General features: G+C 34.6%; 1 protein-coding gene across 1 annotated transcript in view; it reads right to left on the bottom strand.

Moving 5' to 3' along the window:
• LOC105704076 (inner nuclear membrane protein Man1) overlaps positions 1-17,767 on the bottom strand; it is a 29,567-nt gene extending 11,800 nt beyond the window's left edge. Inside the window, exons 1-6 of the mRNA XM_012432965.1 lie at positions 17,265-17,767; positions 15,423-16,108; positions 14,508-14,613; positions 12,616-12,809; positions 1,216-1,421; positions 1,005-1,133 (exon numbers count right to left, since the gene is read on the bottom strand). Of these exons, the coding sequence (XP_012288388.1) occupies positions 1,005-1,133; positions 1,216-1,421; positions 12,616-12,809; positions 14,508-14,613; positions 15,423-16,108; positions 17,265-17,431 (1,488 nt within the window). The 5' untranslated portion in view covers positions 17,432-17,767. The remainder of the gene's footprint in view (positions 1-1,004; positions 1,134-1,215; positions 1,422-12,615; positions 12,810-14,507; positions 14,614-15,422; positions 16,109-17,264) is intronic.
• Between the last annotated feature and the right edge of the window lie 696 nt (positions 17,768-18,463).

Raw genomic sequence — 18,463 nt, 5'->3', positions numbered from 1 at the left:
TAATGTGTACTTCCTGGTATTACGACGGAATTATTTTCGAACTTAGAAAAGAAAAGAAAATTTTCGGGACCCAAAATTCCTCGCTTCGTCCTCGTTCACATCGTACACTATACAACAAATTTAAGGTGAAGTGAAACCCCCCTTAAATCAGTCGACTCGAATATAACACTTTTATTTAAGGCTATTGGATCGAACCGTCTGAAACTTTGACACGTGACTAAGGAGCACTTAGGAATTATCCTGACACTTTCAAAATTTGGATTTTTTAACAAATGTTTTTTTAACTCAGCGTAGATCAAAACCAAAATAGCGTCGAGCTCTCATATTTCGACCGATATTCACTTATCGAAGGCTCTAATATGAGAAACGAATGGGTCAGGACAGTTGTACGGCAATTTATAACACTCTAGTAATCGAGAAATTCGCATTTGAACGGAATAAAGGCAAGAAAAGTGTCTTATGCGTTTCTACGCTAAAACGATGGTAATATGAGGTCTAGAAGTCAACTTTTAGTTGACAAGGGAATCACAGATGGCGCAGGGGATCCCTCTGCAATCAATTAGAACCTCAGAAACCATGAATCGAGAGGATTTCTGGAATTTTACTCCGATTTCTTTATAATCATTGCACGAAAACTACAGGTGAAGTATGCCACTTACTACAATGCCCAATATAATTCGACACAGCTGCCAATATAAAAATGAACGTCGACAACGTAGGCATTTAGAAAAATCTTCTTTACCGACGTCGATCAAGTTCCTCGACGTGTTTCACTTCACCTTAAATATCTCGAGAGGTGGACACAGCCGAACCCGAGCCTCAGCATTTCGAGTGAATAACTGCTCAACTTTCAGAACATTTTCTCGATAAGAAACCGAAAACATTACACAACCCAAGGAAATCATTAAATCAAAATGTAATAGCATATGTGACAAATGTAGCAGCAATAATAATAAGTAAGAATAATGAAATGCATTTTAAATGAAAATTCGTTGTATCCTTACCATCGAATCCAAGACTTTCTCATTTCCAGAATCATTTTCATCGAATTCAATGAAAGAAATCCTCCACTCAGGATTTTTAAAGGCCAAAAGTTGAGCATTTCTCAGATCCTCTCTGACTTTGACGTTCGTCTGCAACATGCATAGATATTCTTCTGTAAACACGGTTAACTTACAGTTGAGTCGTGTCGATGAAGAGTCAAACTAGTTTTACTGGTTGTAGCATTTCGATATCTTCGTCAGTTAGATAAGGAGGCGATCCCCTCGTATCATCACAGACTGCAGCCGCAGCTTTTTGCATCAGAATTGGTTGAAGGTCCTTCAACAATTGCATTGCCGGAATTTCATCTGTTGAATACACGCAGTTCTCCCTAGGCTTATTATTATCAGGTTTGTCGGACAAGCAGCGCGGAACGTTCCCTATAAAACAAGAAAATTAGTACCAAAGGGCTTCGATGACAATTAAGAAACCTTCATTACATTTTGATAAATCTCATCTACATTTCCATTACAATCGTTTCAAATTCTCCACGAACTTATGACTGCAACAATTATACCGCTTAAGATGACTTCTTGATTTTTATCTTACCAATCATTAGAAATAGCATATTATCCTTTTTCAATCAGTATATTTGATATTATCCATTCTACTTTCAATTTTAATGTACTAGCTAAAATTACCGTACCTATGCGAAATGTCACATGTTATAAAAAAGAAGATATAATCTATGTAAACTGTAGTACGTGTCCGACACGTATAAGTGATTACAGTACACTTGATAAGGAAAATCTTACAGCACGCATTAAGGTGATTAAGGTTATGAAAGGCGTTGAGAAATTTAATCGACGTCGATAGAGTCAAATTCATCTGTCCCCTTTTTTGTGCTAATGCCATTTTGAATACTCAAGTATTAAGGGGATGTGAAAGTGGCATGTGAAAAGTCAACTTTCTCCGAAATGAGTGCGTTGAATCGTTTTAAACTTTACAACGTGAACATGGAAACTATAAGGAAGGTCCTGACACTCATGAGTTTTCATTTTTTATAACAAATTTTTAAAATATTCAAATTGACATGAGTTTCAAGACCTTCTCTATACCCTCTATATTCATATTGTCAAGTTTGAATCGATTCAGTACACCCGGTTTGGAGAAAAGTTCCATGAATGAGAACTCTTTGACGCCACTTTCACATCACCTTAATAGCGTCGCCACTTTTACCTTAAGGTGATATGAAAGTGGCGACACAGAGGTCTCATTTATGAAACTTTTCTCTGAACTGGGTTTATCAAATCATTTCATTTCTCTTTTTATAGGTATTTTCTAAATTTTGTATAAAAAATAAAACTTCATGGGTGTCAAGACCTTCCTTATAGTCTCCATGTTCACGTTGTAAAGTTTGAAACGATTCGGTACATCCAGTTCGTGGATAAGTTTCATGAACAATGGACCTTTCGGATGCCACATTCACATCCCCTTAACATAAACTGACGTGTCACGTTACCAACTTTTTTATTTATGTTGAAGTCTGTTACACTCTACGTTGAGAATTATATGAAATCAAGCGTTCCATGTGCCATTTTCGTTAAGAAATCAATATAAATCTGTCGAAATCCTGTGAATTCATTACCCTTACGACTGCTTAGGACCAACGTCGCCATCTGTGACGTTTAACTGCAACTAAATTTGTGCTCCAAAAAGATGTTACCCACGGGACAGCAGTTTGTCGCAATCGTTGGTTTATGTATCTTGCATATGTTCCTATCTGACTCTGTAATATTCCATTTTTACAGTATTCTAAATTGTTCGAGTTAGGTCCTGAAACTCTTCATTTTCGATTCTAAACCTTCAAACAGCGTAAAAAATAAAAAACGTACACGGACCCCGCCATGTTGGTTCTGGTTCATGATAAATACATTTTTTATATAAAAAAATTCCCTGAGTTACAGGACCTACCTTAGAGCCTCCGTATTCACGTGGTAATGTTTGAAACGAATCGGTACACCCAATTCGGAGAATACTTTCATGAACGATTTAACCTCTCAGATATGTATAGGATCTCTTTCATATCACTTTAAGTGGTGTCGTAATTGCATGTAAAGTGTAGAACTAATTTCTCGTTATTATTCATATATTCAAAATCAAAACAAATTATGTATACACGCTTTTTCTTGCATATAAAATGACGAGCTTCTCTTCTTTGCAAATCTTTGTATAAAAGCTTTTCTATTCAAATATTTCAACGCTATATTTTTAGCTATTACTTGCAGAATATTTTTCTTTGCAATTCATTTGTTAACATCCATTGTTCATAATAGTAATTCAAATATGTGTAATATATGTAGACAAGTATGATTACTCTATTTGTACAAAATGATGCACCATGAATCATAAAGCTCGATAGTTTCTCCCTAGATACGTATATATACTTCGTATATACTCGTATACATATATACCTCGTTATGTAATGTACTATTCCCATTCTGCGAGCATCTTTACTCACCATTTTCGCTCGTTTTCGAAAAATCTCCGCGGATCACTTTGGCCCGTTCGGCGAGCGCGCCCCCTACCGTTTCAACCCGAACTTTGCGGAACTAATTCGTACAGCAAAGGGTTAAGTTATGTTTCTGTTGTTTCTGTGATGGTGCTTTGCACCCCCTATTTTCTATTCCTATCCTATAATTTTGGCCTGCAGTATCCGTTAGGACACCTTAGCCAACTCAAACTGTTAAACTGTTTTGTGCATTATTCCTTTATTCCGTATTCGAGTTTGTCTTCTTTATGGGTTGTAAGAGCACAAGGAGCTAGTAGCTCTCCATGCGGTTGTTTCTTTGTGTGGTGACGCGGTGTTACCAGAACGTCTCCCGCGTGCTTTGTTTTTGTGTAGGTCTTAATATGTTGTTATATTGTTTAATTTTGGTTTTGTTTGCTGTCTTGGATGTAGTTACTTGAATGCACCGATTTTTATTGTGTAAGTATTTCGTTTAAAGCAAATGTCAGTTTATACGACGAGTTTTTCAAAAGACCCCCGGCAATCGCAATGGCGGACCTCTTGACGTCATCGCGATCGTCGGGAGAATCCAGGGGTTAAGTAACATCACATAATATTCTTTAGATAGATACATCATTTATGATCCGATACGTGAACATAAAAGTGTTTAATGATGTTAATTACACTGCAAAATTTTTAATAACTGCTTCTGAAGAAGAAAAATAAAAATACGTCTTTAATGATTGCTCAATAAAGTTATATAAATTGTTTTAATAAAGTAAAAATAAAGAAAAAGCACTTAAATTAATTATATATTGATATTGTTACTGTTTTTTACGCGTAATGTACTTATAACTCTGCTGAATATTGTATACATGGATAATATAGAGCGTTGGAATAAATTACTGTTATAATTTGCATAAATATGAATAAAAATTTTAATAAGTGATATAATACTTCTCAATAACTGCATATATACGCGAGATTCACTTCGGATGTATTTTACATACATTGTGCATAAAACCAGCAAATGTCAATGTTTACATGGCAACCATTATAGTAATATTTATGCAATGTAATGCAGAATTATTTCAGAAAGTGCTCTTTCGTAAGTAACTTTATATTTCACTTAAAGAGAAAATTAATGCATAATTCAGTTCGAATTTGAAATATAAAAATGTTTGCGTATGATACTAAATGTGATATTTTATTACCCATATGATGAAGCTTACTAGTATTCTAAATTAGGGATGTTCAATTTTTTAACTTGTCTCGACTGCGTACAAAAAAAAATAGTATACAGTAAACTCCCGTTTAACGCGAATACAACGCGCTAAAAAAATTGCGATGACTTTTATATAACGCAATATATAACAAAATGAGGAATTCCCCGTTTATTTTAGTCTAGCATAACATAGTTTGTTAATGCCACTACTACCGATTTTTCTTTTTCTTAATTATTTTGTTTGGACAAAAAACAAAATTGGACATGACAATAGTTATTCCAAACATACTATTTATATTATTCGTGTTAAATGAGGAAAATTCTGATATAACATGATTTTATACAACGCGCAACATATTAACCGCGTTATACAGGAATCTAATAAGGTTAATATATGCAAATGACAATATTTCCCTTTTTGTTTACTTGTCAAAATGAATAAGCATGCTCCAGGAGATAGAAAGTCAAGTTTACCCTATGCAGTGTAATATTCTGTTATCACCTACGCAATTGAATCATAAAGTATATTAGGAAAAATTATAAAATAATAACAATAAAAATAATTGTGAGCTGCAGATTAAACACCCCTATTCTAAACCATTGGCTATTTGTATCTAATTAATTGTAATCTACTAGAAAAATTATTTTTTACATAGATGACCATACGTTAGGTTTATAAGAAACCACGCATTAATTTAATTGCATTAGAAAAAAAAAAGATTGTCTAGTCGTTTAAAATTAAATTCAATTACTGTTTCGAACTAATTTCGACGCTAATACTTTCTGGGTGTCTGTTGTACTGCTACATACATTATTTACATTCCGCTATCCTTCTCGATTTGTTGTTACATGCCACCTATTTGTTCGCAATGCATTGGTAAATATCGTACATTATAAAAAAAGCGACATATTAGGTAAAGGAAATAAAATGCTAAACCTGAGTAGGTGTCCAATATATTACGTTTATTGCTTTTACATTCAGATAAAAATACATAACTCATTGTTAATCTAGGTTTCATATATCAAGAATTAAGACCAATAGAAAAAAGTAGATGGCGTTTAGAAATACATGTCTCGATTAATCGATATAAAAATTCAGAAGGCAAAATAAGGATAATTTATGTAAACCTCCCACAAATTTATAGTATAATAATTCTACACCATTTCTCAGAATGCAAACATTTAATATATCGTATTTCTATCATGCACGGAAATGACAAATCGCCATATTGAAAGTATACATATGTTAATGTGTAAATAGGCATATTCTTTAAATTGTTAATGATTTCATTAATTTTTCCTTTATTTATTGCCCCTGTTTAACCAAAGGATGAATGAAAATGGAAAAATATGCATTATTAGTATAAAGTTCCGTTATAACGTAAATAAAATGTCTTTCCATAGATAATATTAAACTAATATTAACCGGAAGGATGATGGTTCACTTAAACGTCAAATTGTTAAAATGCAGCCATGTATTGAGATATAATACATAAGATAAAATATTGTATACCTATAGTACACATTTTTTATAATTTGAAACAAAATTTTTAGAACTTTTATATGTTTGAATACCAATTTAACAATAAATTCTATTTTATTTTTGTTAATTGAATTCATCAGGTGGTATATTTCAATATGGTGCATATGGCAATAATTATTCGATTTAAAAATATATGCACATTAATTCCGTGAATTTGCCTCTTAACAGAATTAGTGTACTACTTGCAATCATCAACTAATTTTGTTTAGATGTAAAGATAAAGTTACATACAAAATAAATTATTTTTTCAGAATTTTGTTTACTCCTAATAGTCACTTTGTCAACGAATTATCTATTAAACCAAGTTTTATCATAAATTGCAGAAAGTACAAAATATTAAATAATGGTTAAATACCCGAGACAATGAAATAACCAGTTAGGCCTTTTTTGACGCATCGTTTAAAATATTCACAATATTCCTCTCGTATTGCTTTGTTACAATGACAAATCGTAATATGTTGGAACATGTTTGACTCATTAACTTTCAATATGTTTGGTATCATCTTCAAATTATATAAAGCTTCATGCATCAACTAATGTCATGTACGTTAATTTTGATTGACAGGTAGTGAAAGTAACTTTTGTAATTACCGCTTTTGAACATTGAATAAAATCTTGTTCAGAAATTGTATTAAATACGATTTATACAGGATGAATCTTTTGAAAGATCCAAAATAGATTGGACTTGGGGCGAAAACACGCCTTTTTTGTTAACACTATTTCTACCAGGATTTTGTGTATACCTATTACGACCAAAAGGTTTTGATGAGCTGGAGGAAAATGATACCGCTAAATAAATTTAACAATTATTATACGAAAACTCAAAACATTAATTGAGAAAAAATTATTAAACTTTGAAAATAATTTCAAGTTAAAATTTTAAAAGGTGTCTTTTGACACATTTGGTAGAAATAGTGTTAATCAGTCGAGCAAACGTACCAGTGGGAACGAACAAAGAATTCAGAAGTCCCATAGAAGCCCAGATCCTCTGTTAGCGCTTAATGCTCTAAAAGTTGGCTAACAAACCAGAAGTGGGGGTAAAAAAGAGATCGCATGGGTTAGCCAACGATATCTGACAAACGGGAGGAAGAGAGACGCGTATAGAAAGGCGAATACTGTGTGTAAGATAAAGAAAGAATGCAATTCGCAATATATCGCCATAAGAGTAAGAGAGATGGAGGGATGATTACAGCGCCGCTATCCGCTGGCAAACACACTATCGAGCATCAAACGTCCATATCCTTCTGGGCTTCTATGGAGATTTCTGAATTCTTTGGTACGAAAAAGCAGTGCTCGATCACAAATTCAACGGCCTATCATCACACATTGTTGTATGAGTAATAGTAGTACTATTAACCGTAACTTATAAATCACCAAGCAATTCACCTTCATAAGATTTCCCCCGTATACGCATATATCAGAATTTGTGTTAAAAAGGCCATTACGCCAATCATAACAAGTGGACCGTATTCCAAATATCCTTCTAAACACTTTTAAATTCCTCGTAATTCCTTCTTTCGTTAAAAAGGTGTTAAAAAGGCTATGCCATTACGCCAAATATAACAAGTGGACCATATTCCAAATATCTTTCTGAACACTATCAAATTCCTCGTAGTTCTTTCTTTAGTATAACGATTTTTCCCTGTTTATACAGCTATGATTAAAACAGATTTAATGACTTTTATTAATTTGACTGTTCAATTACACATGTGGATCATCATATGACTACTTAAGGGGAAATGGTACACACTAACGGACATGAATACGATCCTCACGAATATAGTGCCGCCAGGGTAATGCCCGATTTTTTCACGTACTGAAAGATACCCGATAAAGTTATTTGGGAGATATATTTCAGTTTGGTACTTTTTATTTCCAGTTAAGGGGATGTGAAAGTGGCATCTTAAGAGTCAATCATTCATGAAACCTTTCTCCGAACTGGATGTGCTGAATAGTTTCAAACATTACAACGTGAATATGGAGGCTACAAGGAAGGCCCTGACACTCATGAAATTTTATTTTTTATAACAAATTTTTAAAAAATTGAAATCACATGTGTTTTAGGGCCTTCCTTATACATTCCATATTTATATTGTAAAGTTTTAATCGATTCGGTACCCCCAGTTTGGAAATAATTTTCATGGACAAGATCTCTGTGTAACCACTTTCACATCACCTTAAGAGTTATTCGGTAGTTTGAGTAACAGATATCTGACTGATATCTACTACAGCGCCATCAATGGGAGAACTTGGAAATGTTTTGTATAACCTACAGGCCACAAACGAGTATGACCTAACAAATTGGTTGCGAAGTTCACGCAAAATGAACGATAATTTTGCATTCAGTATGATAAACAATAAATGTACGATAGTTTAATCAAAATGTACATATTTTCAATTTTCCTTTCATTTAATACTGAACCGCAATAGCGTTAATTAATTAATATTAATAATACATATTCTGTGATTTTGACTCGTTAAACGTATCACTCATCCCAATATCATATAATAATAAAAAATTGTTAACTATTTTCTAAAAAAAATACTTCTACTCGGCAACTAGAGGATATTAAGTAAAAAAAAACATCAAATGGAAAATTTTCCGCCAGTGGACAGATGTATTTAATGTTCCATAATTCATAGAGTTAGCTACATCTCACGTTTGCAGTGTTACCAGACTGGCCGAAACATTTAACTATCTTCCAGATAGCAAACCTTACAGTTCAGTGAAATAAAAATTTTTACTCATCTGACAGATATTCTTATTCGGGGATATGAAAAAATCGGGCATAAAAAGGAAAGGCATACAAATCCGCCAGTATACTACTCAGCAAACTCCGAGTTGACCGTGCTGCCGCGTAACGGCAAACAGTCAAAAAACTTGTGACGTGTCGTGGTAACAAATAATTCAAAAGTTGCACAGACGCCCAGATTCTATGTTCGTGTTTGATGTTCTAAAGTTGGCGAACAATTACATCTCACATCTGGGAGAAAGAGAGACGTGTACAGAAAAGCGGGTACTGTAAGATATGGACAGAATACAATCCGCTACACAGGGTGCAACAGAACTGGTAGTCACGGTTCATATAGCCGTTGTCGAAAAAGCAGTCGAGAAGTCCTGTACTATTTTTTCCTACAGTGCATAATTTTCCTATAATAACTAATTGCAGCACAGCCAATCAATCGCGTTCGCCAACGGAAAGCATAGCGAAAAAGACGCCGATAGGGCTGCTACGCCGCAGACGGCCGAACACAGCACTACCGGCGTCTTTTCCGCTATGCCTTCCGTTGGGGAACGCGATTGATTGGCTGTGCTGCAATTATTTATTACAGGAAAATTATGTACTGTAGGAAAAAATAGTACAGAACTTTTCGACTGCTTTTTTGACAAGGATAGCGCTGTTTAAACCGTGACTACTAATTCTGTTACCCTCTGTATATCGCCATAAGATTAAGAGAGATGATTACAGCGTGCCATCTGTTGGCTAGCATATTATTTACCGAGCCGTATCTCCGCATCTTTCTAGACTTTTGTGGAGATTCATTAGCGGTAGTCGCGGCATTGTAATCAAGATGCTGATCGAATTATCATGCACCTGTACCCCAACATAGAGCGTTAGTCATCGGGCATCAGGTTTAATCAGAAATTTTATATTTTGCGTAAGGAAATAAAGACTCTATTACTACGAAATTCCATAAAAAACAGGTATCTGTTGTATCACAAAACAAAATAAATTAACATTTCTAAGTACCGATGCGTTTACTTATTGTATCTAATGGGAAATACTACAAGGATGCCGATAAGTACGGTCATGTTTTTGCTATTTTGCCAGGTCGCACCCTGCGCCTTCTCCAACGCGCAGCAACGTCACGACGTACACTAATGCTCCTAGCGGAAACACGCGGAAGTTTTATGCGAAGAAAATCTCGTTGACAGCTTCGTGTATTCGCATCCAAAAATATCGAGTTTAGCTGTTTTACAGCAATTCCCAGTTATAGTTTGAAGTTAATAGGTGTACAAATTTCTCTGTGTTGCCCCTTTTTTTATTTCATTAATGATCCTGTGTAACAATGCCGTAAGTGTTAAACGAATAACGGTAGAGGCCTTATTGCACCGCCATAATATTACTATTCAGAATACATCCTGTATAAACATTTTTGGGTGCGAAATTTCTCTAATTCCAACTCTCGTAGGTTTGAAAACACCCTCAGAGAGAATAATGTACCAATCCCCCTTAAATGTACGGTGTAACTATTAAACTTTCTCAGAACATTTCCAATGAAACCATTAAAGAAACAAATTAATTTCGTAATGCAATGCAATGCAAATGCAATACTATGCAAAAACATCTGTGCCCAAAACAGTTATTGTTAAATATAAAAAGATATCTTTACAGTTGCAACTATGTAATAAAGATAAATTCCATTAGAATATTTAACCCGTCCGAAATATTAAACTATTAAGCATTTTTTAAGGTAATACGAAACTGGCTTCTGAAGCGTTAAAACATTTATCAAAGTTTTCTCTGAACTGGATGCATTTGAAAATCTAACATGTGATTATGGAGGCCTTAAGGAAGAGCGAAACAACGTCGGCGTCGATTAAACTCTTCAGCGCCTTTCATATCACCTTAAGGTCAGTCTATACATATTTGAGAGGTCAAATTACTCGTAAAAGTATTCTCCGAGTTGAGTGTATCGACTAGTTTCAAATTTTACCACGCTAATATGGAGGCCCTAAGGTAGGTCCTGAAACTTTCAAAATTTAATTTCTTATAAAAAAAAATGTATTTATCATGGACTAGAAACAACATGGCGTCGTCGTACAGGTTTTTAATGCTTTATGCTTCTTGAAGGCTTAAAATCGAAAATTAAGAATTTCCGGACCTAATTCGATCACTTTAGAATTCCATAGAAATGAAATATTACTAACTCAGGTGGGAAAATATGGAAAATACTTTCACAAACGATTGCAAGAGAATACTCGCATGTCCCATGGGTAACACAAATTTTTAGGACGAAAATTTAGTTGCAACTAAACGTCACAGATGGCGACGTCAGTCTACTAGAGTATAAAAAATCATGAATCCTCGGGATTTCGACTGTTTTTTCTTCAATCTCTATAATTGTTCTACTGAAATGACACATGGAGCGCTTGATTTTGTATAATTCTCAACATAGAATGTAACAAACGTCAACATAAATATATAATGTCGGTAACATGGCGCGCCAGTTTATGCTACCACTTGAGTATCGAAAATCGCGTTACCACTAAAAAGGGTATAGATGAATTTTATTTTATCGACATCGATTAAATTTCTCGATGCCTTTCGCATCACCTTAATTCATGAAAAATGGACGTATAATAAACCAAATTTTATAATATTCAATACTAACGACTAGCCCTTCGGACAAGAGCTATTTTTCCGTTGTTTTGTCGACTTGCTTTACTAAAATCGTCACTACTAGGCTCGCTTTTGTCATAAATTAATGTTTCGTACGCTTAAACCTTCCTAAAGAGATGCTATATAAAATAAAAATCACGGCAAAATTCGTCCACTAGTACTCGAGATTAAAAACAAACACAAACAGACAACTATCATGGGCCCTGTTTCATACTATGTACAAATCTGATTATCACCTGTATAATAAAATTGCAACCATACTCTGAATATTACAATGATATATTACCCTTCAAGCAAAATTCTGTTGTTTTCAATGCAAACTTAGATTATAATGTCTCTAAAGTTGAGTATTATCATTCATGTTGAATTTATCATTGCTATGGTTACTAAGTAAAAAAATGACAAAATTAAATTAAATGTGTGTTTATTAAAACAAATGACGTGTATGTAATGTAAAAAGTATCCAATTCAAAATATAATTTACATAAAAGGTTCTCAGATAAGGATCTCATTAAAACTGTCAAATAGTGATTTATACGGTTAAAATAGTAGACATCAAATGGTAATTACCCTATCCTGCATTAACGCGAGTTAACAACCATATATCAATATTATCTATATTGTATACAAAAATGTTATCTTAATTTCAATGTAAATAATATTTTGCAAATGTATCGGAAAATTATTTTTATACATTACCGAGTACTCAGGGAAATTATCTCAATTTCGAAAATATTAGTAAACTAGACGGTAATTTAAGCTTCTGTTGTACGCGATGCGTTAAAAATTTGTGTAGGATATAAAACGATCATTACGATTTCCAACGCTGTCTTGCTGACCACGATTATATAAAATTGACAAATTAGGTTGAAAAGTTTGTGTCATGCATTTATACGTCCATTAACACCCGTGCAAAATTATAGTTTTTCGTTCTGTGAATTCCCATACCTACCCGGTGTGAGAGATGGCATGTCTGACTTCCCACTAAGGCCCAAGTAAACGAAAGCTAGAATTCCAAAAAATAGGGCCAGAACTACCACCAGCAAAACCGAGATCAAATTTTGATTATTTTTCACTTCGTCTTTACTGCCCACAGATGATTTATACGTCCTTCCAATATCTCGAAACCTGGACGATTTCATAAACCTTTAAATCAACAAGTAAAGAATTAATTACTAACAAAGCAAACATGATTCATTGATAGGAAAAACCGATATCAAAATGATCGTAAACTTTGCAATCTTTCTACCAAACTACTTTGCGAACATTTTGACAGAAAAAAAATAATTCTCATTAATCTAGCAGACTTAAGAGGATATGAAAGAGAGTCAGACTATACAATATATCTGAGAATTCAAATCGTTCGTGAAAGTATTCTCTGCATTGGGTGTACCGATTCGTTTCAGATTTTATCACGTGAATATGGAGGCCCTAAAGTAGGTCCTGAAACTCATGAAATTTCATTTTTCATCCAAAGTTTATTTACTTATCATGGACTAGAACCAACATGGCGTGGTCCGTGCACGTTTTTGATGTTTCACGCTTCTTGGAGGCTCAGAATCGAAAATGAAGAGTTTCAGGACCTAGCACGAACAATTTAGAATACCGTAGAAATTAAATATTGCAGAGTAAGGTGGGAAAATATAGAAAATACGTTCACAAACGATTACAAGAGAATGCTGGCTTGTCTCGTGGCTCGAATATGTGTTTTAGAGCATACATTTAGTTACAGCTAAACGTCACAGATGGCGATGTTGGTTCGTCAAAATATAAACAGTCATGAAATCATAGGATTTCGGCAGTTTTACATCGATCTTTTTATCATTACTTTACCGAAATGACATATAGAACCCTTCAGTTCGTATAATTCTCAACGTAGACTCTAAAAGACTTCAACATAAATATAAATGTCGGTAATGGGACGCTTCGGCTTATGTTATCACTTGAGTATTCAAAACGGCATTACCACCTAAAAGGGTATTTTACTTTATCGATGTCGATTAAATTTCTTAGCGCCCTTCATATCCTCTTAAGAGTTTGCATATTCAACAAAATGTGTAGTATTTATAAATGGTGTCTTCTGAACATTCCACATTCTTTAAAAATGTCAACGGTGCCAAAGATTTATGAATAAAAACTTTTAGATAGAAAAAATTGAATGGAATATTTGCAGGTATAACAATTTTATCAAAGTAAACCTGATATTTTACAAAACTGAAAACGTTTCTACAAACTGACATGTAAGTTATCTGATTTAGACGGTAAACTATGCCTAAAAATATTGATTAAATTGGATCCAAATTTTAAAAAGGCACATAATTTTAAGAATGAGAAGACCAGATAAGAGAATTAGTAGTAAAAGAGCATCCCTGTCACATTTACGTTTTACGCAGCTAATTTAATTTTAGTGTACATTAATTATATCATTGTAAACTATACTGATTTATATTACAATGTTACTATTAAGGGGACACGAAAGTGGCATCTGAGGGGTCGATTGTTTATGAAACTTCTCTGAACTGGGTGTACTAAATCGTTTCAAACTTTACAAATTGAATACGGAGGCTATAAGGAAGGTCCTGACACCCATGAAATTTCATTTTTTATAACAAATTTTCAAAATATCTATAAACAAATTTTTAAAAAATTGAAATTTCACGGATGTCAGGACTTTCCTTATAGCCTCATAATCACATTGTAAAGTTTGAAACAACTTGATACACCCAGTTCGGAGAAAATGTTCATAAATGAGACCTCTTTCATGCCACATTCACATCATCTTAATTGGAGATGTTAAACATTAGATGGTGATATATTACATAATAAAATAAAAGGTATGTATACCTTGAAGCAGACAATGGGTATAGTGATCGCAATGTAGAAAAATGACCATTCGAATCAGTTTCCTTTACTTCAGGTAAGCCAGCTGAAGTTCGATGTAAAGTGGGACCTTAAATCATAGAGTTAAACTGAAAAAAATGCATTTTAAAACCTAATCTAATCAAATCATACATTTATAGTTTAACGAATATAAAACCTACCGAGCATTGTGCATGATTATTAGAAAAATGTAACATTCTCTTAATATAAAATCGGCCAAACAAAACATGGAAAAAAAAATGTATTCTATAATGAACCATCAGTGACGAGACTCATTATGCGGCTACTGTTACTATTTCAAAAATCATGAATTATCAATAACTGTGATTATCATGTTATTTCAATAGTATTTGACCAAAACGTTCTAATGAGAAAATATATATTTGCATATTTCTTCAATTCTGCAGTATACCGTAAATTATTTTAATGACCAATCGTTCAAGATATAAAACAAAAATTGCATGAAGCGCTGCTGATATCCTTAACCTAAAATCACCTTTCCATTTATGAGCTAGTGATATACATGCTATCAATAACTTTTAGCTATGGAGAAAGATTTGGTAGTAATTTCTAATTAAACTCATCCTAAAAAGTGACGTCAAGTCTGTTAAGACATGATAATTCAACAGCAATAACTATGTCTTTCAGCAATACATACTCTGTACGCATTTCATTCTCACTTTTAAATAAAAAGTTTTGCAATTATTCTCCAAAACTAATCAAAATAATTTTTAAACATTTAAATCTTAAATATGCCTAACTTGAAAGTCCAAAGCCATTATATGTAAAAAAATCTCAGTCTTCTTGTGTGCATAAATATTTTTACAAATTTAACAAGATTAACAAATTATGCATATTTACCACAACCAAAATACTTACTTCTTACTGTAGATTTTGAAGCTGAAGGTAAGTTTACTGATGACTGTAAGCTGAGTCTTCTTGTGAACTCTGACAGATATGGAGTTTCAAAATTAGCAAGGGGATCATTACTGCTTTTATCTCTCACATAAATATCTTCTTTCATTGGCTGTATAGATGAAATAATTGGTTTGTACGAAGGTGATGAATACTTATCATCCTTTACAGAATAAGAGGATGTCGATTTCATATCATAAGGTTTTGAGGGCTGGTCTGAAATTGGTAAATCATGATCTCGCTTCCCGAGTTCATACGAATTAACAGGACTCGTTTTATGAATGGTCTGGCTCCGATTTTTATCTACTTCTTCCATAATGTCTGAATCAGAGCCTGTTTCTAATCCATCGGTGGTACTCGAAACATTATAAGCTCTTGTATACTTTTTGTGTACCGTTTTTACAATCGAGTGATTCGATACTTGTAATGGATGGTCCCCAAATTCAGACTCTGATAAACTCTTTGACTCTGGATCCTTTGTAGCTGTCCTACGTTTGGCAACACTTCTGGATACAATAGAGGGAGCAGGTGACGGGACTGCAGAAGACATGGGTGGAGGCATCGGATTTGCCATCGTCTGCCTGCGCAAATTGGTTTTCTTTTTTCGTGTTGCAGTGCTGCCATCATCGTCCGTGTCATCGCTGCTATACCTAGAGTATATTTAACTCGTTACATAAAACAATTTTAATCTGCACTAACTGCTATTATATTTAAAACTTAACAGAATCTTTCTCCGATTAGCCTTCCTACCCAAATACTTTTTACAAATTTAAAATAAACTATTTTTGTAAATCAACTGTAAATTTGTTTCTAAACATTTACAATAAAAGACTAAGGACAAAACTAGAATGAGTATGTCAAGATATAAGAACTAAAATAATATTAAAAATAATTCATATTTTAACTTGTCCATTAATTTATAAAACCACTTAGTCCAATGTATATTGTGATTAATTAACCTTTAGCACTCCGCGAGTTTTGGAACGTTATGATGAATGTCTCCTTAAAGGAGCCAACGGAGCGCTAATGGTTAATAAATATCAGTTTGCCTCGTCATATAAGTCTTGGTATAATGAAAAAATTAATTTGAAATGACATTTTAAAACATAATAAAGAATTAGTTATTGCCAAGATAATTCATTAAACCGTAAAAACGTGGCTTATTCTTGTCGATTTATGATACTGCCCTTAACTTTATGCACATATACATCTCCCTTAGCTAATCCGATTAAAGTCTTGGAAAGGATCGTTAAGAGCAAGAGGTTAAATTATTTATTAATAAATGACTTAGTACGATTGCAACGACTAATGTTCATTATATATAATATTAACACATTAAATGTTACGATGGTTCCACGGGACTGATATTAACTTTCCATCGCGATGGCATCGATGCCGTGTAACTAACATAGTGTCAAAATGTCATATGAGAACAATTATACCACTTTAATTTAAAGCACATCAAAACTAAGGCTGCATTTAACGCATTAATCGTTAAACAAAATCTGTTAAATTTTAAACTTAACACATTCACATTGGGAAACAAGAATTCTCGTTCTTAAAAGATAAGCGTTGAAAGATAGCCCAATGCGAATGCGTAACATAGTATTGTCATCGTTATATACGTCCCATGAAAAATAAAACGCAATTAAAAAGTCAACCGACTCCGAGTTAACTCGACCAACGGGGCATTGTGATCAAAATCTTAGTTTTTTATATACGTCACTTGATAGAAGATTTGGGGTAGTCGAAATCATAACATAAGACAGGAAAGAGAGTGGAAATGAATATAAACATTGTAGACACCTGGCAGCCAAAGAATGCCTCGATCCCGTACCGCCGCGAGTCTCGATGAGATTCTTAAGTTTCCTAACAAGAATCTTCCTAGTAGTCTGGGTGACCGGACCGACCGGGTAACCGTACTCAGCGAGTTTGGTTCTCAATTCGGAATCGCTGAGCGCTTCCACCGACATTTTGCCGAATTGAATGAAAATAACCGTAGCACCCAAACAGCGTTCACCGAGGTTAGAATTTTATGGAACTCGCAGATTTTCCAACTCCGCCTCGGCATGCACACTTGAGGAAACGAGAACCACGAGAATACGCCTCAGCGTTCATTCGACTTCCAGGGCACAACGAATCGACGTTGAAGACGCAACGCTTAATTTCGTCGCGTGCGAATATATTCGCCGGGAAACAATCGCGCAGCCGCCGAACCACGGAATCAGCGCAAAACGACCTTTCCAAACGCCTCTGTTTCCACTGAATCTAAAAAAATGGCGCACTTTTCCAACGGACGCTACCGCCAAAGAATTCAGAAGTCAACATCATAAGGACAGAGATGAGTTGGGAGATTGCTCAAGGGCAGGGTTAAGCTATCACGTTCTGTGCTGCCCTCGGTGGAGAATGCGGGCGGTTCGTGCACTGCTATGCTGATGCTACCTGTCAGGCGTCATTGGCGCTCCACTGAAATATATACTAATCTGAAACTCTCGCCAAAACTCGAGTAGGATTGAGTAGGTATAATACGTCATGTAATATACGCGGTTTTCTCCGCGTATATTACAACGTATAATACGTTTTTAGTATTCTACACGAGCGCAAAGTAGGTAGGTAGTTAAGTGGAAGGGAAAAGAACCGAACTGAAAGATATCTTCCGGATAACTTTGTCGGGAACTTATCCGTAGGTCAAAAAATCGGACAGTAGTCTCATATTTCAGTGCAACTCTCGCTGTTGCGTGAGAGTAAGCAATGACAGATGGCACAACCATCAGGGGTGCACCTATTACCACGAGAGCTGTCAGGTGGCAGCACCATCGTTGGCAGTGTGGCGGGCCCGGGACGAAGTCCGGCCATCGACCACCAGGGGCGTCGTGCGCGACGAGCGCGATGCGTTCAGGACGGGGCAAACTGCGTTACCCCGTGCACATTACTGTACTTACCTGAAACGAAAAGACGACTACGTCGAAAAATGTTTTAAAACGGTTGAAAATCGAGAAGAAGAC

The sequence above is a fragment of the Orussus abietinus genome, unplaced genomic scaffold, assembly GCF_000612105.2.
Source record: "Orussus abietinus isolate OABI.00-Male unplaced genomic scaffold, Oabi_2.0 scaffold84, whole genome shotgun sequence".
Lineage (NCBI taxonomy): Eukaryota > Metazoa > Arthropoda > Insecta > Hymenoptera > Orussidae > Orussus > Orussus abietinus.
The sequence above is the reverse complement of the archived record's forward strand: the minus strand, read 5'-3'. Positions and strand labels throughout refer to the sequence as shown.